This window comes from Rattus rattus, chromosome X (genome assembly GCF_011064425.1).
Source record: "Rattus rattus isolate New Zealand chromosome X, Rrattus_CSIRO_v1, whole genome shotgun sequence".
Classification (NCBI taxonomy): Eukaryota; Metazoa; Chordata; class Mammalia; order Rodentia; family Muridae; genus Rattus; species Rattus rattus.
Window position 1 is genome coordinate 67,062,819 of NC_046172.1, and position 27,734 is coordinate 67,090,552.

Below are 27,734 nucleotides of genomic sequence, written 5' to 3' on the forward strand. Positions count from 1 at the left end.
CCAAGGATCCAGGCTGTCAACCACCATTTGAGAATTTCAAGACATTTCGCTTATTTTACTTTGTGTCTGTTTTGACACCAGGTAACTGCCTGGCAAATAGTAAAGATGAAATCCGTGTTTCATTAACTGAATGACTTCATGGATCTCAAGGTATGGGTAAAGGTTCAATTTAGAGTTTAGACTGCAGTTTCTGTGTTAGCTTTTATTCCTTTTGGGATGTACAATTTATCTTGGACAATTATTTGATTTTGATTTTGTGGGACAGGGTTTTGCGTTCTCTCCTGCCCTTTCCTTGATTTTCCAGCGTGTTGTGTGTGTGTGTGTGTGTGTGTGTGTGTGTGTGTGTGTGCGCGCGCCACGTAGCTGCGAGTGCATGTGTGCATGTGTATTCCAAGCTGACCTTGAATTGGTGATCTTCCTCCACAACACCCTGAGCGATGGGATTATAGGCAAATGCCACCATGCCTGGCTTTTTCCCCCCTTGAGTTTTGACGTAAAAGAATGCATATGAATGCTTTGTAACAACTTTCTTAAATTATAGAGCACAACACTTACTGTGCTGTTATTATTAGCATTAGTAGATTTTTATCTTTCCAGAACCTCAAATATAGACCTGCTAATGCTTATTGGTTAGTATAAGCAAGTGTACGTGTTTGTTTAATATGAAAGTGAAAGCAGAAGACAGACTGACACTTGTACTGTTTTAATTCATTATTCTATGACATTGAAAACAGGGTCACAGGATGATGAAACAATGGACAGACTCTCATGCAGTGTTGGAGCCGGGATGTCTTTGGTCATGATACAATACCAGGCTTCAGTGAAGTCCCAGAGAGTATTCATTGACAAAACAGACATTTGTTCTGACCTTCTTCAGGTTATCAGATGCGGGTTTTAAACCCAGAAACCCTTTCATTTGCATTATGTGCTAGGTGAAAAGACATATAACCTTCCCTAAGTGTGGGGATTGTAATTTTATCATGCGGTGAACTTTAAATTGTCTACATTATAATGATAGGCAGTGATGTGCAGACACACAAATATTGCTTTTGTTTTTAAGACTCGGGCTTGCTTAATAACTCAGGCTAGCTTTGAATCCTTGATCCTTCCTGTCAGCCTTTGAAGTGTAGGGATTACAGATGAGTGTGCCTTCATGTCAGGTCAGAACTCTGCAATAGCTCTACAATTGTTCTGATACACATGGACATTTGAAAATTACTATCCTAGACTTTCTGAGTGGGTACCTATGTGTTTTTAAAAGCCATCCTTCCAACTATTGTTCGGAAGAACAAAGTGGCAGTGTAATGAAAATCATACCATAATCTCCATGGTAACATGAGCAATACAGTGCCCAAGCAATATCAGTAGGAAACATTTTAGTGGTCAAGCATTCTTAAGAAATTGCCTCTTGTAGACCAGTCTAGAAAGGCCAGGTTCTTCAGCTGTCTGCTAGCTGTTCTTACTTCCTTCTTCTGTTACACAGAGAAGCCATTAGCTTGAAGATGCAACCAACTAGCAACAGACGGTTTCTTTGCCACGTCAGAAAGTTGGAAAACATGTGCCTTGCGTGTATAATTCACCCGTATCTTCTCTTGGCTGCACCAAAATTCTGAGTGCCAGAAATCCTAGGGGTTTTTCGAGGACTCAGCAACCAGGAATCTCTGGCTTAGCCACATCTGCCAAGCTACGTGTGAGACTCTCAATCAGGGAAGAATCAAAAGAGTTAACAAACCAGCATGCCGTAGACTGGCAGAGAGATAGGCCAATAAGGTGTCTAAGCCGGCAGTGCGTCTGGTGTGGGCGGGTATGGGCAAAGCGTGCGAAAGGACCGCGGAGGCCTAGGGGTGAGAGGGCAGCCAGGGTTAGAGATTAGGAGGAGGCGGGGGCCACTGGGAAGCACGTGTCCGCATCCCTTTCTTCCTGCCCTTTATCCCTTTATCCCTAGGGTTTGATAGCAGCGGGGATAGCCCGGGGCCCCGTGTATGGCCACGGAGTTACAGCGTCCGGACTCCATGCCCTGTCACAACCGGCAAGTAAACTCTACTTCTAGCCCAAGTCCGGAGCGCCTGTTAGCCGAGGACCCGGTCCTGGATCATGCAGAGGAAAATAACGCTGCTATGGCTAAGCTGACTCTCCTCCCTGGGCACGCCCATTCTAGCGTGCTTTCAGAGAGGGACTCTCCGGCCTGCTGCAGCACTAATCTTCACTGTGAGAACCACAGTGACAGTAGTGACAGTGGCAACTACGAAGCACCTGTCGGCGACTCCCTGCTAGGGGACTGTGAACCCTACCCACAGATTGGGGCTCAGCTTAAGTTGCTGCCTATGAATGATCAGATCCGGGAGCTGCAGACTATCATCCGGGACAAGTAAGCCTAGAGCGGAAGGGGGAAAGGGAGTGGAGGGCTGCAGGGTGAAAGTCAAAAGCCTGCATTTGGATTTGGCACTCTGATGTTTGGGGATTAGAGCCAGGCCTCTGTCTCTGGCCTGTGAGTAGGGAGGGAGTCAGTGAGACTCTTCTGTGACCCTCTCTTAGTTCCTGTGGTTAACACTGCTCTGTGTGTAGGAAGGAAAGCTTTTAGGGCCTTCAGCCTCTTCAAAGCCTCTTTGTCTCTCTCTTAAGCATGACCAATCCTCAACTGTGCCAGGCAGGTACACACCCCTATGCCATCTGTTCAGCTCCTGACCACGTGGTAAATGTATAACCCAGAAATGGTTACTGCCTGTGGTTATTACCACCCGACAGCCCAGGCTCATAGAAGTAAAGCAATTTCAAGGGAAATGATGTGCCCCGCTGGCCCTGTGACTCACAGCACTTGCCCCTGCAGTGGGCCATTTTGTTTATTGTTTGGGAGTTCAGCTTTACCTGGTTGCCAGAGAGTTTCTGATTCCACTCTTGTCGAGACCATTTTACTGAAAACTTACAGAATGTAGTTAACTGCGTTCTGCCTAAGAACAAGTTGGATCCTCATAATCCCACAAATCAGTATAGCAAGAACTTGAAGTGAAAATATTTTGAAATATGAGTTTTCTTGGTTAAACATGTACCACAGTGAAATGCAGCTGCCATTCTTCCCTTTTTTCTTTCTTTTCCTTTTCCTTTCCTTCCCTTCTCTCGTCTCTTCTTTTCTCCTTTTTAGCAGACAGGGAAAATTTCCTAAACTGCTGTTCAAACTCTGGCCTCAAACTCCAAGGCACAAGTCAACCTCCCAAATAGGCGGAACTACTGGACCAGAGGCCGTACTTGGCTCCTACTGACAGCTTTAAATGGGCAGCTACGACCCATTCAAGGTCACTGTCTTTCCAGCATGCTTTGGCATTTAAAAATGCCCTAAGAGAATCAGATTCGGCAAACTTTTCTTCATACTCTTGTGGTAGGCTCCTGTGCGTCCTTCCTGCCGTTTCCTGATCCACATGCGTGCCTCTATAGCTGCCTTTTGAACATAGCAGCTCTGATTTGATAACCGCCACCTCAGCAGCCTTCTTTGGCTTATCAGAACCTATCAAGATTGGGCATGCGTGACCCCGTTCATTCCCTGTTTCTGCTTTCCTTTAGAATTCCCCATATTCCTTTTTATTAATGCTCAACTTCTATTTTTCAAGGCTAAACGCATGCTTCCTGGCCGATTTTCCCTGACCTTTTTTAAATGCAAGGTTTCACTTCTATTTTAACTATTATTACTTGTATATGGGCCTTGCTTATTAGGTTTTATGACAAAAATCTTTTTACATTTTTAATTACAGCTATGCCTTGCAAGTAATCATTGAGGATTTTTTCTACCTTCTGTGGAGATGAGAGTTTTATAGCCCAGTCTGGCTTGAACTGTTTGATCCTCCTGCCTCAGCTTCCTGAATGCTTGAGTTATGGGGGTTGCACTGCTATGCCTGGACCTAGCTCTTTTCTTCTTCTTCTTTTTAAAAAAGATTTATTTATTTCATGTATGTGAGTACACTGTCACTGTCTTCAGACACTAGAAGAGGACATCAGATCCCATTACAGATGGTTGTGAGCCACCATGTGGTTGCTGGGAATTGAACTCAGGACCTCTGGGAGAGCAGTCAGTGCTTTTTTTTTTTTTTTTGTAATAATTTTTTATTCGATATATTTTTTTATTTACATTTCAAATGTTATTCCCTTTCCCGGTTTCCTGTCCATAAGCCCCCTATCCCCTCCCTCTCCCCCATAAGGATGTCCCCGCCCCCATCCAGAAGAAGGATGACCAAAATTCGGATACTTCACTCCTTCTTAAAAGGGGGAACAGTCAGTGCTCTTAAACACTGAGCCATCTCTCTAACCCTGGACCTAGCTCTTAACCATATTTATGAAACTGTACTACTTGTTTATAAAGAATCAGTATTGAAAACTATGATCACAGGATCTAATGGCATAGAGGCCTTAAAAAGATGAGGCATAGTTTTGGTAGTTGTTGAGACAACTGAAGTAAAACATCTGTGGAATGAAATTTTAATAATTCTTGGAATTGACTAACTTTGGTTCTTGGACCCTATTACACTTGCAGATGGAATTTTTGAGGCTCAAGATATTTCCAGTGAATTTTACTTGTCCACTGTAATGGTTATTTAAAAAATATCTTTTTTGAAGGTCTGTAATATCGCTCAGTGATAGAATTCTTGCATTACAGACATAAGACTTTGGATTTGATTCCAAGCACTGCAAATAAAAGAATATCTTTATTGAGATACAAGTTTCATATACAATACAATTGAAACACTTTAAAGTTTACAATTTAGTGGTTTTTCTGTGTGTTCTTCACCTCCCTCAGTCACTTTTAGAACATAGTCATACCCTCAACAAGAGACTTCACAGGTAGTCAGTCCACATTTACCTAGCATCCCCCAAGCCCTAGGCAAAAATTAGTTTACATTTCCGTTGATTTGCCTATTCTGGACATTTTTTTCTTTGTGTGTATGAAATGTGTGTGTTCATGTTTGTGTGGGTGTAAGTATTCATGCCTGTACATATGTGTGTAGAGTGTAGAGAGAAGTAGACATCTGGGATCTTCTTTCATCACTATGTACCATCTTTTTTGAGACAGGATGTCTTACTGAACCTAGAGCAAACCAATTCAGTAAGACTAGTTGGCCAGCGAGCTCCAAGCATCTTTCCATTTTTCTGTCTCCCTAGGTGTAGGATTAAAGCTGTGCATCAACCCAGCCTTTTACATGGGTTCTGGGGGACCTGAACTCAAGCCCTTATGCCTGCATGCAAGCACTTCACTAACTGAGCCATCTCCCTAGCTCTTAAATGTATTTAACTACTAGAAAAACATCAAAACTTTGCACATCAGTGGAGTATCACATATTGATTAAATTGGGTTAAATATATTTCTTTCTCCAAGCACTTGTCAAGTCTTTATGGTAAAGTCTAAATACTTTCTTCTCTCCTTTTGAAATGTGCTGTACATTATTATTATCTGTAGTTAACCTAGTATGCAGTAGTACACCAAAGCTTCTTGCTCCTAACTCTAAGTACTCACTGATCAACCAACCGTTCTACCTCCTTCTCTTCCCGTCTACTCCCCAGCCTAGGGTTAAATCTCTTTTCCTGCCAAACCCTGAGATCAACTTTTCAGGATTTCCCAGATGAATGAGACCAGGCAATTGTTGCTGTTTTGAGATGGTTCAAAGGAGAGGAGGCGAGCATTCCACTATGCGTCTATGGCCAGTTTCTTTTAGTGTGATCGTTTCAGGGTTCACTCCTTTGTGTGGCTGAATGGTATTTGATTGTAGAAATTTGCTCCAGTTTATTATTGCAGCCAATGGCTAATGAACATTTGCGTAGTGTTTTTGCTCTTTGGTTATCATGAATAAGGTCACTGTGAACATTTGCGTATCTGCCTTTGTGCAGGGGTGAAGATCTTCAGTCATCATTAGATTTCATAAAGGATCGTTATGTAAAGGTTAAAAAACACTAATACAGAGTTTGGAGAGACTGTGACATTTAGGATTCATATATGATAGTTGCTGTATGACTTGATTAGATTTCATTATTCAGAAAAGCTAACGTGAGAGTAACTAGAAGCCTTTGTAATTTTTTTTTTCCTGTTTGAAGGAAGGGACGGTAAAATCCCGTGAAGGGATCTTAGACAAGATATTTAACATCTTTGTCTTTCTGCTTTATAATTTATAAAATGAAGATGTTGGTACAGCCTCATGGAGCTCTTTCCTGAGGCTAAAACAAGATTATATCCATGAACACTGTTATAAACTGTGAAGTGCTTTGTATATTTACAGCATTTAAATTCTTCACGTTGGAAATTACGTATGCTTTTTACTGACAGCAGTATCAGGAATTTGCTTGCACGGAGAATTCAAATTCTTAATTTGAAAATCAATACCAAAGCCAGCTCTTGTGGCTCCTGCTGCTAATACAGTATTCAGGAGGCTGAGTGAGAAGGATGGCTGGGAGTTTGAGGTTAGTCTGTGGTGGTTAGTGTGGAAAGAAAGGGCCAGCCAGAACTACCTAGCAAAACCTCTCAAAACAAATAAAAATACTGAGAGAGCCTACATAATTTGTATCCGCTTTGATACAGTCTGAAAAGACCTAGTAATTTTTTTTCCTAATGAAAACGCTTATTCAGGATGGAAATAATCTTTTTGCCTTTTTCTGTTTTTAGTTTTGTTTTCCTTGCATATAGTTTTTTTTTTTTTTTTTTCCCAGTTACTGCAGCACTTTTATTTTTCTCTTTTAATGACGTGTTGTGCAGGGCCTAATGTTCTTCTTTGAACGTAGAAAACCAAAAATTTGTCATTTTTCTTAAAAAGAATTGAGTACAAAAACCTTGTAAAATTAAAAGGATGAATACATATTTACAGGTGTCGATGCAAAACGTTCCTAACTCATGGCAAGCAGCATAGTTTTACTTCAATAGAAGTCCTTCCTTCATCCTTCCTTCCTCCTCCCTCCCTCCCCTCCTCCCTCCTTCCCTTCCTTCCTTCCTTCCTTCTTTCCTTCCTTCACTGTCTTACATTTATGCAAACAAGGCCCGGTTCAGGTACTGTAAGGGCTGACAAGAGGGTCTGTTGTAAGCAGTTACACTCATGTAGGGCTAGTTATGGAGGGTGCAACTTGGTATCATAGTTTGTCCTCTTGCATATGCTTTTCTCTGTTTTGATAGGACAGCATGTACATATATTAAGGAGGTCTCTGATAATAGAAGCGTCTGGAATACATGTTGTTTCTGTTATTGTTCCTGGTTCTTAGAATCTATCTAGTAAAGGGATTGCTTTATGAATTGACTCTGGCATGGAGAAATGGGGTGATCAAACAGGGCTGTAAGTTGCTGTATATCTATAAAGCAAGCAGGATTGAGAACATCGTACTGATTTGAAATGACTTTATTTTTGAAGTGTACAATGTTTGAAACGTAATATGTTGGCTGTATTATTGAATTTCAAGGAAATGATTTTCTCTCTTTGAGAGAGCAGTAATCTAAACACCGAATGGAATGGGTAATTTACTCAGCTACATATACATGGGTCACTGGCAAATGACAAAAAAGAAATGACTCCTTCATTTTCTTGTGCCTTCTTTTTTGTTGCTGTTGAAATGGATTAAACCATACATCCCCCTTTTCCTGAAAATAAATGCAGTAGACTCTGAGTGTAGTGTATATTCCCCTGTGAATATGGTTCATGACCTCATATGTAAAAGGCAATGAAGTGAATTTTTAAAAATCATCATTCGTTCCTAGGTGTGTGTGTGTGTGTGTGTGTGTGTGTGTGTGTGTGTGTGTGTGTGTGTGAGAGAGAGAGAGAGAGAGAGAGAGAGAGAGGGGGTTGTGTGTATGGGGGAGGTCATGCGGACATTTTGTTACTGAAATATTACAGTCAGGCTGTATTAAGAGTAGTTGAATATATCCTGTCCGTATGCTTGTCTTAGGAGAAGCTTTGGCATGGCTTCTGTAGGCTGTTTAGATAGAAGCTGAACAATTATCCTAAGAGTTTTTCAGTCCATAAAATGGTACCAAAGAACTAGCCTTGTGACTAGTTGTGACTCATCTGGAGAGGAGACATTTAACCTCAGGCTGGATGAAAGTCCTGTGTAACCCTAGTATGAGCGTTGCCTAATATGATACTGACTCATCTAGTAATGTAATGTCCTTACCCCAAGCTGTGCATTAGAATGGATAGTGAAGGCTTAAAAAAACCCATCTTCCTGGCTCCCATTCTTAGAGGTTGCTTGGGCAGTGTTGGGTGGAACCTATTTGCAGTACTACAAACACCACACATGGTCACACACTGTGCTCAGGTGAGACCACTGCCTCTGGGAAAATTCCCAGGCTCCCAGTGTGGTAACTGACTTGACTTCCTACTTGGAGGATAGATAGAGGGACTCAGAGAAGCAGAGGACCTTAAAGGTTTGTTCTGGTACCCTAAGTAGAAATCTCAGAAACTAAACTAGGAATCTCATGGGAAAAATAAAATTTGCAAATTGTTTCTAGCGTTTTTTGCTTTTGCACATTTCCCCATAACCGGCTTTTTTCCCCTACAACCGGTTTTGTAGCCCATCCTTGGCACACGCTTTCTGATGAACTATGTTTAGGTCTATCAGGTCTGCTGCCAGTATCCTAATCATGTCTCACCAAGTTACTTTAGGCTCAAGCAGGTGAAATGATACCCTCTTGTTTTTCTACCTGTTTTTTGGCATTTATTTTGAACTCTGCTTGGGATGCAAGTAGACAATGCGTGGAACTCTTTGAGCTTATTAAGAGGTGCTAACAAGCTGTGACTTTGTTGACTTGCACCTGGCAGGTAGAAAAAGCTATTTTTTTAAAATTTCCATTGAGTTAGATTGGTGCTGAGTATGTTGTTAGGGGTTTGCTTTTTGAAGGTAATGGGAAGAGTAAAATGGGTTGTAAATCATCAGTGATACTGTATGAAACCTTGTTTATTCTTGATTTTAGTGATCTGGGTGAAGTGGGGGGCGTTATAGTCTAGTAGTTGCCTAAACTGTAGCTTGAGTGATACCTTTGACTGAACCTGTGGAACTGCAATTAGGGTTCACTTTTCTTACACCATTGGTTTAACAAATGAAATATTAAATCTAGATTCCATACATACCATTTTCACATTTCCTTGTTTTAAAATCATTAAGTTGTTTCTGTTCTTTAGGTAAAACACATGATACAGTTACATTTTGAATTCAAGTAAACAGTGACCTTTTTTATGTATAAGTGTAATTTAAAATATTGCATGGGATTTCTGAAGTTCAAACTTAATTGTATAGCCTGTATTTTTATTTGCTGAATGCTCACCCCAATTTTCCTTCTCTAAATGTCACAAACAATCTGTAAAATCTTCCAGGAAGAAGAGTGACATATTTAAGTTTTGGAAAGAGCATCCAGTTCAGTGTTCTAGGGATGTGATTTTTGTTAAATTTTTTCTGAGTTATGCCTTAGGAGGTTGCTTTTAATTGCTTTTGGAAAGGATCTTTTTCATAAAGGTTATACCTTGTATATTCGCTGGCCTTGAACATTAGGGATATAGAGTTGTCTTTTGAACTTTGTGATCTGCAACCCGTCCCCCTGAGTGCTGGTATCACAGGTTTGCACCACCACACCCAGCAAAGGGAGGGTTGCATGTGGTAACCTTGGTGGCTTACTCTTTATAAGCCATATCATAAAATCATCTGCCTGTTCAGAAGAACATTTTATTGATTTGCTCTTTGGATTTTCTTTTGAGATAGGGTCTTTCTATGTAGCCTGGGCTGGCCTGAAACTCCTGGGTTTAACTGATCCTCTGTGCTGTAACAGTATTCTTGGGTGAACAAACATCTACTTGCCCTAGATAGGGAGCCCAAGAAAATTACCAAAGTCCATCTTGGTGAGTCGATAAGTTTTATTGGCATTACATGGAAGAACCCAGACGACTGGAAGACAGCTGCATCACTAAAACCCACACCAGCATGGGTGACAGGTTACAAAATGGAGCACATTGCACAGCCTGCAGGCAGCTCCATAAAGGTTGGGGGGTGCGCTTTCCGAGTAGTTGAATTTCTCTAAGCCTGTTCTAGGAAGCCAAGCTGGTCCAGCGTGAGTCTTAGCTGTCTTTATAGCTTATATATGCTTGGAGAGGGAGGAGCGAGTTTATCTGAGCAATTTCAGGGATTTCCTGAAGCTATTGAGTTGTTTATTTCTGAGCTTAACCATCTTCTCTGCAGGATGAAAAATTTCATTTCCCTTAATAACATACTGTTGTTTCACTATCCCTTTTACATCTTGTGCTTTAACAAGGTTTCTTCCAAAGTGGAAGGTTTTAATTTCAGAGGAAACTGCTACAACACACCCCCCTTCCTGATTCTTCCCAGTGGTTAGATTTACAGGCATGTGTCACCTTTCTGTGGTGGCTTCAATGAGAATGGCTCTCCTATGTTTATATATTTGAATGGTTCTCAGTTGGTGGACTGTTTAGGAAGGATCGGGAGGTGAGGTGGGGTTGGAGGTGGTTAGGCCTTGTTGGAGGAGGTGGGCTTTAACATTTCTTTTTTTTTCTTTTTTTCTTTTTTTTTTTTTCGGACCTGGGGACCGAACCCAGGGCCTTGCACTTGCTAGGCAAGCGCTCTACCACTGAGCTAAATCCCCAACCCCTCAAAAGCCCATGCCAGGCCCAGAATCACTCTGCCTGCTCCTTTTGGATAAACTCTCAGCCACTTCTCCAACACCATGCTTGCCTGCTTTGCTCTATGTTCCCAGACATTATGGTCATGGGCTCACCCTATGAAATCACAAGCAAGCTTCCAGCTAAACACCTTCTTTTATAAATTACCTTGTTCATGGAGTCTCTTCATTGCAGTAGAACAGTAGCTAAAACAACTGGCAGCCAGATTTTTTTTTTTTGAGATAGGATTTCCTCATGTAGTACAGCCTACCTCAAACTTACTATGTAGCTCAAGATGAACTCAAATTTTTGATCCTCCTGTTTCAGTCTTCTGAGCGCTGGGACTGCAGGTATATACTATGTATGATACCTGGCTCTCTAGAGATTTTAAAATGCTGTCTAGAGAGTCTTACTTAACAAATAGAGAAGATTGGTGTTTAGATACTCCCTGTTAAAATGAAAATTTGGTTTCTGATATGAATGTTGTTTCCATGTGAAAATTGCATTTTTACATGACTGCCTTTGTATTTCATCATCTTGCTACAGTATGTGGCACGTGTATTCGAGGGGACAATGTTTAGACAAGTAAATATTCCTACCCATAGTTATGCCTCCATCCTTGGATTTGTTTGGAGATTGTATAATTTCAAGCATCTCAGCTTAATATTAATTACAGTTCTATTCTCTGGATTCTGATTGCCTTGATGTTGCCGTTTACTTAAATATGTGGTATTTGGTTACTTAAATAGATTTTAGACTATTCTAGGAGGTGGGTATGATTGTGCACACCTTTAATCCCAGCACTTGAAGGCAGACGCAGGTGATCTCTGTGAGTTTGATGCCAGCCTGGCCTAAGTAGGAAGTTCCAGGACAGCCAGAGCTACATACATCCAGGATGAAGAAAAGACAATACTCTAGAGATATGTGATTTTTTTTTTCCTTTATGGTAGTTTTACATCACATTATTTTTGCTTGTTATTAGAAAATAGTTGGTATTTTACAAAACTTGGTTTCTGTGGGACAAAATTTTCTTAATGGTTTTGGAACAATTTGAATAATTATGATTTGAAACAAAGCGTGAGTAATACCTGAAGTCTAGTTTCCATTAAAACACGTTTTAAAACAAATGATTCAGGCCAGTATTGTGCCTAAAGGAAGAATTCAGAAAATTTAGGTGGCATAATCTATCTGATAAGAAAATTCTGTTTTTTTTTTTTTTTTTTTTTTATGAAACTGTTCTCAGCAGGGTTAAGGCAACTGTGGAATTTTAAAAATGGAATCACCTTCTTGTATTCTAGCTTTACTTTAATTTCTAAGTTGATTTAAAGTAAATAGTATGAGTTGAAGTTTGTCTAAAATAACAAAAGGCAAGATAATAATTACTGTTGATCGTGGAGTAACTTGGAACAGTGGATGATTTCATTCGTAGGTCAAATATCTGTCAGGAGAAGACATTTCCTATTATAGTCTCGGTGTATATCTTTTGTGGGATGGAGATAAAGTGCTTATTATGCAAAGGTTATCAGCTAAAGCTGATTTGGGGGAGAGAGAGGGTATGAAAGGTACTGAAAGTAAAAATAACAGAGGGTGATATCTCTCATCACTCTGCCTGATACAATTTCTCTGTGTAATAACTTGATGTGTAACTGGTGAGAGGTGTAAAGAAAAGACATGTTCTCGAAATACATCATAGGATATTTCTTTAAGAAAACTTCAGACTTGATGGCTGCCTCAGTGGTTAAGAGGACTCTGCTCTTGCAGAGGAACCTCCTCTGACCCAGGATCCACATGGCAGCTCACTGTCATCTGTGATTCTAATTCCAGAGCATTGGCTGTTCCTTCTCTTCTCTCCAGGCATCACGCATGTACAGGGGGCATGGATATACATACATGCATATGCGTAAAACAAAAATAAGTATAGAAAATTTAAAAGAATGCATTAAGCTTCTAAAATAACCTGAAAACTCCAGAGGTCTCTTCCCTGATGAAAAGGTGTGTTTTGCTGCTAAGACAAGTTTGCATGGGTCTACCAGTGAGAGGACTATTTTTTTTTTTTTTTGGATAACTCTCCGCTTCTCACTTCCATGATAGGTGTGTTTTGAAAATGAATCGTAGAAATGAAGACACTGGTCTCATTTGGAAACAGCAGTGAACATAACAGAGACTGTTTTAAATGGCTTCTCATGTATATAGGAGCTCACATGTATGTACGAGTGTAGAATTTTTTGAGTCTAGAGAATAGAATATTAAGACCGCAAACACATCGTCTTGCTATTGCCTAATTATGCTCATAGTTTAGGGAGTTAACATCTACAGTGTGATAGAACTGTGGTTACTGTAAGAAACGTAATGCTATTTGTGTCTGGTATATTTTATTGCTTTCTTCTGTTAGAAAAGCGAGTGCCCATGAAAAAAAAAGTGATGAATTATCTGCCGAGCTAATAAGCACTTGCATTTGCCCTTTTGATGCTCTCATGAGGGATATTTTAGTGTATTTTGGATAGGCAGGTAGGGAATTTTAAGTACATAAGCTGTGAACTAATTCATTCTATCAAAATGTTTAACTTACGTGAAAGAAGGAAGGAATAATATTAGAATTTTACATATAGAAAAACCATCAGTCTCTTAACATTTTGCTGTGGGGGTGTGGGTTGACAGCTTGTGGGCATGTGCAAGATCGCATTATTATTACCTGAGTATCTCAGGGTAGGGTGGTATTAACCAGAAGGGAATGCATAAGAAAATGACACCAAAAAAAAAAAAAATCTAGGGAATGAAAAGAATAAGTCAAAAATGGTTTGGGAAAGAGGGCTTAGAAATTAAGTTATACGTTCTTGAAAGCAATGACAAAAGCAGGGAACTTATTTTAACTCTTGTAATTAAAAAAAGGACTAGAGACAAAGTAGATGAATTATTTATCCCTACTGTGTGCTTAGAAAGCAAGGTGAACTGGAGGGAGAGTAGGAGAAGCTAGTTTTCTCACTCTAAAAATTTCTTCTCAATTTGAGCTTGAAACCTTGCTGTCATCTTCCAGAGGAATCTTTTGCTTTTTGACAGCTCAGTGGAACTGCATAATCTTTTTCAAGTCCTGTCTTGAGTGTTGATACAAGTAATCAAATAAGCATTTCCAATAATACTTATGAAATCATCTCATTTTATTGTGTGTCTCCTAGTAAAAACATATTGCCTCAGTAATAGTCTTTACACGTAAGGATTTCAGCTTGCAGTATGTAATAGGTCTTAATATCAGTGTTGCTATATGTATGAAGTATGTACCATGTGGAGCTCGAATGTAGACTAAAACTTGAACTATTTTTTTTTCTTGTAGGACAGCCAGTAGAGGGGACTTCATGTTTTCTGCGGATCGTTTGGTAGGTGGAGGTTTTCCATTTCATGCCGTGATATAATCCTGCTAGGCCTGGGGGCTTTTTCGTTGTAGAGCGTTCTAGGGTTGAGAGAGGTTGTACTGAGTAACCTGTCATCTTGCTGAGATTCTGAAGTGTTCTTTCCACTACAGCATTAAAGCGCTGCCTTCCTCCCTTTTACTCCAAAGCGTTGCCTATGAACCCATTCTTTGTTGTTCTTAGATGGATCTCAGCAGTCTGGTTCTCAGCAACTCATAAAATGTCTTATCTTAGGGCAATGAATTGAAACACATTAGAAGAAAACTACGTATGTTCTGAGACCTAGCATTCAACCTTGTACAAAACTAATACAAAACCCTTGTACAAAAACTAGTGCAGTGTGTGTGTGTGAGTGTGTATGTGTGTGTGTGTGTGAATGTGTGTATGTGTGAGTGTGTGTGTGTGTATGTGTGAGTATGTGTGTGTATGTGTGTGTGAGTGTGTGTGTGTATGTGTGTGTGAGTGTGTGTGTGTGTATGTTTTACCATATGAGTTGCATTTGTTTTGCTTCTATCCTGTGGTATAGTCACAATATTAAATTCTAAGTTGGACTGTCTACCCTTCCTTCAAGGGCATCCTATCAAGTCCTGAGCAAACCCAGTCATTCTATAATAGAGTCAGTGTCGTCTTAGATGCTCTCAGGCTGAATTGCTTTGAAACAGCTTTTCACTCTTGTGTTGATGTGTAAGTGTGCCCCATTCTTGGAATGAAATTGATAAATTGGTTGCTATGACTAATGAAAATAAGCACTGGACATATTTTAGACTCTGTGCTAGACTATTTTGGGAGAAAGGAGTTAAAGTAGCTAGGAATATAGATCTGGTCCTTGATCTTGTGGAATTTACAAACTTAACACTGTTGTCAGTACTTATTTTAAGAAAGAAATGTGGCTTATTAACTTAAATTGATAAATTGGTTGCTATGACTAATGAAAATAAGCACTGGACATATTTTAGACTCTGTGCTAGACTATTTTGGGAGAAAGGAGTTAAAGTAGCTAGGAATATAGATCTGGTCCTTGATCTTGTGGAATTTACAAACTTAACACTGTTGTCAGTACTTATTTTAAGAAAGAAATGTGGCTTATTAACTTAGTAGGCATAATCAGATCATAGAAAATCGTTATAAAAGGAAATATGAAAAGAAGGCACTTTTAATTAATTATGATTTTCCCTGGAGCATATATTCTAAAGGTCTGTAGACAACTCCTCTTCTGCTTTTGGATTTAAATATTCTTGGTTGAGAGACCCAATTCTATTTAAACTTAGTTTGGTTTTCATGGATAGTAATAACTGTTAGTAACAGCAGAAGAAATAGGTTGACATTCCTGAGGCAGTGGCCACACCTTTCATATTTTCTTCTGTGTATGTATGTGTATATGTGTATGTATGTGGAGGTGCATATGTGTGTGCTTGCATGTAGAAACCAGAGGTCAACCTTGAGTGTGGAGGCCAAAGGTCAGTCTTGGTTGCTTCTCAGGAGTCAGCTACCTCCTCTGTTTTTTCTTAAGATAAAGCCTCATCCTGGGATCTGGGGCTCACCAGTGAGGACAGGCTGGCCCTCCAGGGACTGTCCTGTCACTAGGGCTATAAAGCTTATGCTACCATTTGGCTTTTTATGTGGGTTTTAGAGATTCAATTCAGCCTTCTTTATGTTTTCAGCAAAACCTACAAAACAACAGTAACAAGAACAAAACCAAAACAATGTTTGAGGAGTTAGGAACTTTACTTTAACGCAGAGGTCTCTGTTCTCCTGTGTAAAAATGTTCATCTTTGTTTTTCTTCTTTCTTTTCCTTTGGAGACAATCCCTCTCAATCTCTCTCTCTGTCTCTCTCTCTATTTGTCTCACTTTGTCTCTCTCTCTCTCTGTCTCATCTCTCTCTCTGTCTCTCTCTCTCTCTCTCTCTCTCTCTCTCTCTCTCTCTCTCTCTCTCTCTCTCTCTCTCTCTCTCTTCCACAGAATGCCTCCAAAATTTGGGCTCAAGCATTCCTTCTGCCTCAGCTTCCCAAGTAGCTGTGATGACAAGCCTAGTGGCAGATGCTTGTGTTTCTTCTTTTTGTTATAGAAAGTAGGGGTCGGTCAAGTTCATGGATGCTTTAAAATGCGTCTCTGAGATAACAGACATTATATCCTAGCCAAATGAGATGTGTGTACACTTCATGGAAGGATACAGCAATTTGGGCTTCTCCACTCTTTGCAGTTGGCTTTGAAGGACCACTTTTGGGGTGGGGTTTGGGGGTCTGTTGTGAACAACCATTTATATTTTTACTGTTGAAGATCTCTAGTATACCGTCTCCTCAACACAAGGCTCTCACAACTGTGGACAATTGATGTTATCCTGAGCTTGTCAGGAGTTGCTTCCTACAGTTCATTATATTTTAATTAATTTGGGGGAGAAGGGTAAAGATTGCGCAGAGGGCCTTGAGTGTACTGGGCACATGCTTTACCATTGAGCTACACCCAACCCCTTAAAGGGATTTTAGTTATTTTTCTAGTTTTATGCCCTCCTCTAAAAGACACACTAATCTTCTGAGTTTATATATTTTCATTTATTCTTGAAATGTTATATATGCATTTATATATGAACCCCATAACATATTTTATTACATCCACCCTCAGTCCCCCTCCAACTCCTCTCAGACTCTTCCATTCAACTTCATATTCTCTTTTTCCCATAGCCTATTAAATGTAATATATGTTGCCCAGAGGCACCTGGGTGTGAAGCCATCCTCTGAGGCATGGTCAACCTTTCAGAGGGCCACGCCACTAAAGAAAACGAATACCTCTAAGAAACTGGCAATAACTTCTCAAGTAGGGGCAGGGCCTTAAGAGCTCCTCCCACCTGTATGGGGTGTGTTGACTGGCTTGATGCTATGCCTGTCTTGGCCAAGCAAACACAGCTGCTGTGAGCTTGTGACTGCAATATTTCACAGCAGTCCTCTTTAACCTCCCACTCTGCTCTTACAGACATAATTTCTGTCCCGGTTTAGAGGATGGGGCAGGAAAGAAGGCTCTTTTGAGGCATGTCACTAGAGGAAGGAGATACAGGCCTTTGACAAAACAACTCTTCCCTATAATTGTCTCTTAAATAAACATAAATAGCCAAGGAAGGTGGTAGCTAACCGTGAGTGTGTTCTCGCATATGCTATTCAAAAGGTTTCTGGGCCCATTCTCTGATCCTGCAGGCAGACAAAGTGATGGGCCATTTCCGATTGATCCTTCTAATGGCAGCAGGGTGATGTGTTGTGATAACACAGAATGAAGCATCGTACTTCTCCCTGCTGTTCCTGATTCTCAATCATTAATGTACTATTGATTGGAGAAAATGTGCACTACAGGCTCAGCGCGGTCTTTGTCATAAGTGCGCTCTGGCTGCTCAGATCTCACTGTGAGAATCTGGTTCCAGGAGTTTTTTAGTGATGCTTTTCTTTCTACCACATATTATAATTTCTATGAGACTCATAAAACTTCGTTTTTAAATTTTGTAGAAAAATATTTATTTATTTGCTTGCATGTGCATGGATGTGTGTGTGTGCACACACCCGCACATACCATTGTGGATACATGTGAAAGTCATAGTACAACGTTTTGAGAGGCAGTTCTCTTCTTGTATGTGCTTATCTACTTGGTCTTCGGAGTGGTTTTCTATAGCTGAGAAGTGCCAAGATATTCTACTGGTTCCTCCTTCACACCTAGTAAATTGCTTCAGCCGGCCCATCTACTTCTTCATTTTTTTTTCACAAGTGCTTTTAGGTTTTATTTGCATTAAGGTGGACTTTGTTAATGAATCCAAATTCATTTTTAAATTTCAAAGACTTCAAAGGGACTGAGCAAGGTAGAGAAAGCCCAGATGGACACAGTAAACTCTCCACAGGAAGCTATAATTTTATTACCACTAATGGTGTTTTTTACCACAACTCTAGTTGAAGTTATGTACCTTTCATAGTCTTGACTGAATCAGAAGGCACATTGGTGCCCTTTGGTGACAGTCCTGTGTCAAATGGAGGTTGGATACTTAGCAACAAGCAACCTGGCATTTAGATCTGTCCCTGTAAGTCAATGTTGGGGGGGGGCTTTCCTACCTCCCTAACCTAAGCCCTGAGATCCTGAGGCTAACCTGACAGCAGGAGCATCTCTACCAGCTCTGAACTTCTTTCTTTGACCTTCTAGATCAGACTTGTTGTAGAAGAGGGATTGAATCAGCTGCCGTATAAAGAATGCATGGTGACCACTCCGACAGGTAACCAGAGCTTGGACTCTCAAATTTTCCTCATAAAAATTCTCAGCCAGCCTGGAGTTGGGGGAGGAAAATGAAAGGAAGGCATTCTGTGTAAAATTGGTGTGAAAAATGAGGAGTTTATGCATAACTGTTTTTTTTTAAACGTCTTTAAAAACTAAGAGACTTTTAGTTAAGAAATCCATGTAGGTGATTTTTTGTTAATGGCTTGCTTGTCAATTCAAGTTAAAGGTTATTACATCCTCTTCAGCATGCAGGTGTTGCTTCTGATGGCAGCCCATGGGGACCAGAGTTAAGAATTGCTGGCAGCTTATCTTCACCTCCGTGGGGAAGCTGCTGGCGCTAACAAATGCAGGAGGCTGGTTCAGCTTTGAAACTGCAGGTTAAGAAAAAGATGATATGTGAAACAGAAAAGGAGAACTAAAAATGATAAGATTTGGCAAAGGTGCTTTCTTCTAATAAAAATAGAATACAGTCCCCCTTCCAGAGATTTGAAATTCGGATTTGCTTTTTTTTCCCCCCATAAATGATGGAAAACTCTTCTATTCAAAGGGTTGACCATGAACAATTGGGGTTTGGCATTGCGTCCTAATTGGACACACACAATTCAGGATAAGATGAAGTTTTGATAACTATTCCAGCCTTCTGCTTTTAAGGCTGAATGGAGGCTCATAAGAAGGGTTGGAGTGAGGAGACTTTCTGCTGTGGCTCTCAGTGGGACCCCGGTGTGAATTGATGGGGTATCTAGTATTCATGGACTCCAGTGATTCTCCTTTGAATTCAATTTGGAGGATGTGTATGTGAATCTTGTGCTCTAATAAGTCCTATTCCCACTTGACGAAATCCTCCTCTCCCAATTATTCTCACAGGTTCCTTCTGAGGCATTAAGAAATAACTATGAAAAAAATCATGACCCATTACTTTCCCAGGAAACCCAAGGTGTTATAGAATGTGTCTGGACAAGGGTAGCTTTGTACTCATCTGCTCTGAACCCTGCTAGAATATGCACTGCTCCAATGATAAAGCATCTATTTTTTCATTTTAATTCTCAACAGGGCACAAGTATGAAGGAGTGAAATTTGAGAAAGGAAATTGTGGGGTCAGCATAATGAGAAGCGGTAGGTGTGCATGGGTGTGATTTTTGTTTCTTTGCGTGCATGGAAACGGTTGCTGTTTTCTGGGATGGAGGAGGGCTGGCTTGTCATAATTGCAACCTGCCTTCGCTTCAATCTCACCACCTGTGTTGCCTATCCTCATGGTGCCTTGGAGTCATGGCCTATGTGCTGCTAAGTTGGGCTAATTGTAATTGCAGGCATCTTCCCTAGTGGCCTGCTCCCACGAGCAAGCCAGCTTTTTAAAAGACTCAGAGGGAGGTGGGAGGATGGGAGGACAGGATGCTGCTGTCTTGGGGAGAACGGTTTGCAGACTGAAGGAATGTGGCATAAATTAAGTTCTTTCTGAAGAAGAACATTTGGATACCTGGCAGGAGAAAATTTCTCCTCTGTTTTTTAATCTGTGTTGCAGGGAACTCTGCAAAGCTGGACCGAATGACTTATTTAATATTTTACATTTTATATCCTATGAATATGTGACTGCATAGGCAAAAGCACCTAGCTGTCTTTAGTGCTATTTCCACTTCAGCTCGTCTACATTTTGTACTGGTGCTTTGAGTCCAACTGAACATCCTAACTCACATCGTTTGTGCAGCAAAGTGGCATGCCTGTGGTAAGAACGTGTACCCGTTACACAGGAATGTTTTCTCTTCGGCAACTGAACTTTTTTTTTTTATTTTTGCACAAGAGCTGGAAGGCCCACTTGTTTGTGTTGGAAACAGATGGGTTTTTTAAAACATATAAACATTGATTTTTCTCTAGCTCTGGTTGGGTTTGTGAACAATTGAACACTTCAATTACTAAAGGAATTTTAGGCTCTGCTTTAAAGGAAGATGGCTCTTAAGCAATGGCAACATTCTCAGGATAGTGTCGTTCAACATTTGAGGTTATCGAACATATGGGTATGGTCTCTTCTCAGCTCCTTCTCTGAGAGAACCCGCTTGGTTCTTTCACCTCTATTGTGTGCCAGATGATTCAGGGAGGTAAAGGCCAACTTGAGAGGGAATTTTTGTTTTGTCTTTTGATGTTTTGTGTTTTGCTACTATGGTTTGAATCCAGAATCTTGTATACAACATGTGTATAGCACACACACACACCATTACCATCAAACTCCATCCACAGCTTTTACATAGTTGTTTTTACTCTTAAAAGCCACCTGTTTTGTTTTGTTTTTTAGAACTAGTTATATGTTTACACGAATGCTGTACCATTTCCTCATACACTTAAATGAAAAGTTAATTTAAGAAATTATTAAGTAAATATCAGTACTAATAGAATTTCAATGTCATGTAAAATCTTGAAGATTGCAGGAGAACCATTGACTTTTGGAAAATACTTCTTCAAAGGAATTCAGACTCAGAAATAGCCCTGGATTTATGGGCTGGGGAGATGTCTCGGTGGTTAAGCCACCTGTCAAACATGTGTGAAGACTGAAGTTTAGTATGTGTGACAGACTGCCTGTAATTCCAGTACTCAGAAGGCACAGTCGGGGGATCCCTCGAGCAAGGTGGCTAGCCAGATTAGTCACATGAGGAAGCCCTTCGTTTAACTGGGAAATCTTGGCTCAAAGAATCAGATGGAGAGTGGTAGAGGAAGACTTTTGAAGTCAACCTTGAGCTTCCGCTCTCGTGCTCACAGCATGTGCACCTGCATACACATGTGTGCCCATACACATGCAAACATTTCTACACACATCACGCACATAGACACATCCAAAAATGTAGCATGTGTTTAAAAACCAATGGAATGGGGCTCAGCTTGGATCTCAGGGGAAGGGAGAAGAACATGCTACTCTTTCACTATTAGCAGTGAAACTTATGTCAGCGAAGTCATTGTTGAACTGAGTGATGAATCCTGGCGCCACCTTTGTGCAAAGGGAAATAAATCCTTTGGCCTGCAGCCCCCACACTTTCAGGAATTTTTTTTATATTTTTCTCAAATGAAAGTAACAAATTTAGGTGGCTTAAAAATCCTTAAAAATAACAGGGAAAGTATCCCTGATGTCGAAGAAGCTCAAAGAACAACCCAGTCAAGCCTTTATTTCCGTAATCATAGAAGCATGACAGCTCCATAGCTTATAAGCAAGCACGAAGCATAGCGTATTGTGGTTTCATTGAGCAGCCTTTTGTCTGCTTTCATTGAGATCCTACTGAGACTAGGATATGAGCATAGTAGAAGAAAAAGGACGCTTCTGCCTCTATGGTGCTCTTTTTGTATCAATAGCAGTGAAAACCTCTGCTTTGGTCTGTTCTTGCATTTGCACTCTCTCTGCCACAACCCTGTTGTCCTTTTCCTTTCCTTCTTCAAGGTGAGGCAATGGAACAAGGTTTGCGAGATTGCTGTCGATCCATACGGATTGGGAAGATCCTGATTCAGAGTGATGAGGAGACACAAAGGGCCAAAGTATATTATGCCAAGTTCCCCCCGGACATTCATCGCAGAAAAGTCCTTCTGATGTATCCAATTCTCAGTGAGTGGCTTGAGTTGCATTTGTAATTTTTCGTTAGAGTTTAAATTCATTTGGTGCCTACCTCCTACACACCCTTATATAAAAGGCAAAAACTGCTTCTAAATGTGTTTTCTCTGTTGGATTTGGAGTTGCCCTGGGCAGTTCACTGGGAAATTTTTATTATATAACAAGGGAATATACATTAGTCAAACTTTGTTAGCTCCAAAGAACATCTTTCTTGAAACAAACACATTGAAACAAAGGACCTAATGAGGCAAAATATATAGAACATAGAAAACATATTCGATCATGACCTGTTTCTACCTTAATGAGCGTGGCAGTGATTTTCTCAAAGTTTTAACATCTCCACAGGAATATTTTTCTGGTATTCTGTTCTTTTTCCTATCATGGTCTCTGAGGGAGGTAAGCAGGGGTGATGGTGGTTTTAAATTTGGTATCTCAAGCAATAAATGACTTTAAGGCCTGTTGTACATTTGATGCATGTTTATGCTGTGTCCATCATTAAAAATAACATTGACAGCTGCTGGGTGGAGCTTCTCAGACGACAACATGCTCCTGTCTGCAAACATAACAGAGCATCATTAATAGTGTCAGGGATTGGTGCTTGCCCATGGGAGGGGTCTCAAGTTGGGCCGGCTATTAGTTGGCCATTCCCTCAGTCTCTGCCCCATCCCCAGTGCCCGCATTTCTTGTAGACAGGATAAATTTTGGGTTGAAAGTTTTGTGGGTGAGTCGGTGTCTCTGTTGCTCCACTGGGGTTCCTGCCTGGCAATAGGAAGTGGTCTCTTTACCTTCCATATCCCCAATGAAGTGAGTTACAGCTAAGGTCACCGCCATTGAGTCTTGGGTGCCTCCCTTATCCCAGGCCTCTGTCTTGTCCTAGAGATGCCTGCCCCCATCTTCACCCTCATCAGTTATAGATTTTCATTCATTCTCATGGCCATCTAGCCATTTTTCCTGTCCCTCCCCACACCTGATCCTTAACCTCTTATTCCCCTCCCCATCACCCTCCCAGTTCCCTCCCTCCATCTGCCTCTTCTCACTGTTTTATTCCCCCTGCTAAGTGAGATTCAAGCTTCCTTGCTTGTATGTTCCCTCTTGTTTAGCTTCTTTGGGTCTGTGGAAGGTAGCATGGTTATCCTGTATTTTATGACTAATACCCACTGATAAATGAGTACATATCATGTATGTCCTTTTGGGACGGGGTTATCATACTCAGGATAATATTCTCAAGTTCCATCCATTTCCCTGCAAAATTCATGATGTCTTGGTTTTTAAGAGCTGGATAATAAATATTCCATTGTGTAGATGTGCCACGTTTTCTTTATCTATTCTTCAGTTGAGGGACATCTAGGTTGTTTCCAGTTTCTGGAGATTATGAATAAAGGTGCTATGCACATAGTTGAGCAAGCGTCTTTGTGAGATATTAGGAGGAAAGATTGTAACCTCTAAGGGGATAGGACCTCTACAAGAAGACCAACAGAATCCACTAACCTGGACCATTGGTGCTCTCAGAGTCTGAACCATCAAAGAACATATATGGGGTAGACCTAAGCCTCCCCACTCATATGTAGCAGATGTGCAGCTTGACCTTTGTGTGGGTCCCAAACAACTGGGGGGGGGTATCCCTACAGCTGTTGGCTGACCGTAGGATATGTTCTTCCAGCTGGGCTGCCTTGTCTGGTCTCAGTGGGAGAGGAAGTGCTTAACCTCACAGACACTTGAAGTGCCAGGGTTGTGGGGATCCCCAGGGGTCCCCTCCACCTGCTCAGAGGAGAAGGGGAGGGGAGATGGGGAAAGGATTAGGGGAGGGGTAACTGGGATGGAGGGCAGTGAGTGGGATGTAAAGTGAATAAGTAAAAAATTAAATTAAATGCAAAAAAAATATAACACTGACAAAACCAAAACACTTTCAAGTGAGGCTTTCACTAGTCAGATCTTATGTTAAGATTACTGTTTTGTCCTTAATTCAAGAATATTTCAGTATAGCTGTCAACATTGCTAATAGGTTTGGCTACCTTTTTCCTTTAGGTACTGGAAATACTGTAATCGAAGCTGTAAAGGTTCTCATAGAACACGGAGTTCAACCCAGTGTTATTATCCTACTCAGTCTGTTCTCCACCCCGCATGGTGAGTTCAGTTTGTTTGTTTGCTTGCTCATTGAGAAAGGGTTTCTCTGTGTTAACTGTCCTGGCTGTCCTGGAATATGCTCTGTAGATCAGCCTAGCCTGGAAGTCACAGAGCTCCACCTGCCTCTGCCTCCTGAGTGCTGGGATTAAAGGTGTGCACCACCCACCTGGCATCCCATGGTGAGTTTAATCTGTAGTTATAACTTGGGCTCCAGATGGTCATGAGATGGGTCAATGTGTATCTCTCTAGGCTGTCATCCCACGGAAAAATATAGTTGTATGCCCATATTAAATCTAGTTTTGGTACTTAAGACTTGTGTTGGTTATCTCTAAACTTGGTGATAATACTAAAGTCACAGAGGATGTGACAGCATGCGACAGAGATGCAGGCTCAGTCCCAGCAAGGAGGAAAAGAAAGTGGACATGGAGTTCCACCTCCAGGTGAGGAGCTACTGGCATTTAATAGCTGGTAGGAGAGAGTCAGGCTTTGAATGGCTTGACCCCGGAAAGGACAACACACATGAAGTTGGGTGGGTAGAGTGTGGAGAGGAAGTATGAGTAGGATCAAAATCTATTGTATGAAATTATCAATGAACTAATCCAAATATAAAGCAACATTGTGAAATGTTATCAGTAAGTTTAGAGATGACTAATATAAATTATAACACTGACTACCCAAAGCAGACTTGGCTTCAACTTAAAACCAAATGAATTTGACCTCACTGTGAGTGACAAGGAAGATATACAGTGGTATCTCAATTTTGGTTTCAAAATGCACACACAGTATTAATATTGGTTATTTTAGGGCATAATTCTAAATGATTTTCATTTTTAAGCTTTTTGGCGGAACATTTTTAAGCTTTCTTCAATAGATTCATTTTTTTTCATAATTGAAAGAGAAATAGATGGCTTCTTAAATTAGGCTGTTGCCTCATTTCCAATATCCCAGGCTTCAAGCAAAGCCGGAGAAGCCGCAGCATGTGCATGAGAAAGGCTATTCTCAGTAGGCTACTGCACTGTAATTGTGGCCTATTGGGTTACTTTGTTCTTTTGTAACCTAAGTGTACCTGTAATTTAAATACTAGTGGTGACAAAGGGTGATTTGCTTGATTGTCCATTGTATGTAGCACTGGTGACGTGGAAAACATTAAGGTAATCCAGTAATTATCCACCTTTGGCAAAAGAAAAATAATCTCTCTAGTTGAAACTGCATTAATTGGAACAGTGTACCATTGTTTAGCATTCAAACTGAAAAAATCCATATTGTTTAGCAGTTTTTCAAGGCGGCTTTTGGGTTTGGGTCCCAGGCAGTCTAAACTCCCTGCTTGGCCCCATCACCTAAAGCTAGACCCCCTCTGTCTGAACAGCCAGCACTCTCTTACACACCAAAGATGCCTTCATGCTTTTTTCCCATTGCTGTACTTGGGAAACTCTCATTCTCTGTGATTTCCCTGTGAGGAAGTTCCATATTACTTGATTCTAGCTGACGCTGGTATAGCTGAATAATTTGATTTTAAGACCATATTACTGAGTGGGCAGGAGTGTGGTCTGAACTACTAACAAAGCTTTTCAGATTCCACATATTATATAAAGACATTATGCATGCCTAACTCAGTATCCAAGATGATTGTTTCCTGTTTTCTGTCAGTATAAGACAGTGATTATGCAATTTATGAATTCTAACTAGCATTACCAAAATGTTTGCAGTAAGAATAATTATTTTTTTTATTTTTTGAAGGTGCCAAATCAATCATTCAAGAATTTCCAGAGATCACAATTTTAACTACTGAAGTTCATCCCGTCGCACCTACACATTTTGGACAGAAATACTTTGGAACAGACTAAGTTATTCAACGAAAATGAAATACCTTGCATAATAATATGGTTGTAAATGGATTTCATATCTGTTTATACTGATTTGTTTGAGAAATAATGGAGGAAATATGTTAGGAATGCCTTTTTAACATTGGAAGTAGGTGTAGCAACAAGAAATATTGGAAGTTTATTTATTTGATTTGGTTATTTCTTTACATGTGGTACCAAATTCAGTAGTGAAGCACAACCATAGTGCTTAGAAAAGATGGAAACGTTAATTGTATGTTCATAGAAGTCACTGAATCCTTAGTACATGGAAACTGTAGAACTTGTGAAACACCCCCTCCCCCTTTCTTGGTTTGGAAGTTGTAGCTGCAAAGAAAACCCAAATGAGAGTTAGTTCTTTGACACACTGCGGTTTACATTTTCCTTACTGTGCTTTAGCTCTAGAGTGTTTTCCTGTATGTGGGTCTTGTCACCCTCCGGACTCTATATACTTTATATATGCAGGTACCTTGGAGAGGAGAGAACGAGAATATATCCTGGAATTTTATGTTGCCATTTATGTCCTCGCTTCATTTGAAGGCTCAGGATGTCTGCTTAACTTGTCAACTAAGCCGTTGTGTTCCTCATGGCTCATTTCCCCAAGTGGGGATTGAGGGAAGGTGGTTTGCCAAGCGGGAACACAGGGAAAAAGACGCAGGGCCTTTTTAGTAACTGAATCTGTAACAGGAGTCTACAGAGACTAAACCGCGGATGCCTGATATTGACCCAAGAGGGCTCAATCAGCCCTCTGCAAAGAAGTTAGTGGAGATCTTTCTAAGGTGTGAGGGAAGTGGAGGCTTTGCATTTCGTGGCCAATTAAGTAAATCAGCACGGTTCTCGGTTGTTGTTTTTCAAGACAGGGTTTCTCTGTGTTCCTCTGGCTGTTCTGGAACTCACTCTGTAGACAAGGCTGGCCTCTTAACTCATGGCGATCCAGCTGCCTCTGCCTCCCAGGTACTGGGATTAAAGGCAGGCAGCACCACCCAATATGCAATACGGTTCTTTTAATTTAGTTGTTTCTACTAGTTGCCTTTGATTTGGAACTTGGTTATTTTGCATGTTTTATGACTATAACTGTATTAAAGTAGAGAATACGTATGTTCTTTTAAAATATATGATTTGTATCTGTTCATATTTAAGCTTCTGAAAGGGAGAGGAAACAAACTTAGAGTCAGTCTTTGCACTTTTGAAATGAACTTATAAAACCCAGATTCCGATTTGACACTGATACTGTGGTGGCTGGGTGATTACTTGATTCGTTTACATGGCTCATGGCCCAATAGACAGCTGTTGTGAGACTATGTTCGAAAGTATAAGAAAAAGTACAAGGGAGTCTCTTCGACTGAAGCTTCAGGAAGGGAAGCAACCTGGAGTACATGGAATGCATTTTACCTGATGGTTTTAGCCTACTAAGCTCCGCTGTACTTTTACTTTTGTTGTTGTTCTTGTTTCTTTGAGACAGAGCTTCTCTGTGTAGCCCTGGCTATCCTGGAACATGCTCTGAAGACCAGGCTAGCTTCCAACTCAGAGATCCACCAGTCTCTGCTTCCCAAGTGCTGGGATTAAAAGTGTGTGCTACCATGCCCACCTACTTTCTTTTTGGAGACTATTATGTACGAAAAGTAACATCCATCTAGCAGTTCTTCCAGAGCAGAATGCTGCCTTTCAAGTTCTTCCTGAATTCTCCCCCCCCCTCTTTTTTGAGATAGGGTCTTATTGTGTATCTCTGGCTAGCCTGGAACACACAGACATCCTCTTGCCTCTTGAGTGCTGGGATTAAAAGTGTGCTAAAAGTTACATTTATATTTGTTATTAGGTGTTATGTGAGTACAAATTCAGATAGACCAGATCTATTGACATTGTTGCTGCACTGAATCAGTTGGAAAGACAATGTTCACTAAC

At 40.6% G+C, this 27,734-nt stretch overlaps 1 protein-coding gene across 1 annotated transcript; it reads left to right on the top strand.

Moving 5' to 3' along the window:
- Window positions 1–1,804: 1,804 nt before the first annotated feature.
- Uprt (uracil phosphoribosyltransferase homolog) lies at window positions 1,805–27,734 on the top strand. The gene is made up of 8 exons (XM_032889985.1): window positions 1,805–1,844; window positions 1,946–2,368; window positions 13,948–13,990; window positions 18,195–18,264; window positions 19,317–19,379; window positions 21,682–21,843; window positions 23,875–23,973; window positions 25,711–27,734. Exons 2-8 carry the CDS (start codon window positions 1,983–1,985, stop codon window positions 25,815–25,817), a joined length of 930 nt encoding a protein of 309 aa, XP_032745876.1. The 5' UTR covers window positions 1,805–1,844; window positions 1,946–1,982; the 3' UTR covers window positions 25,818–27,734.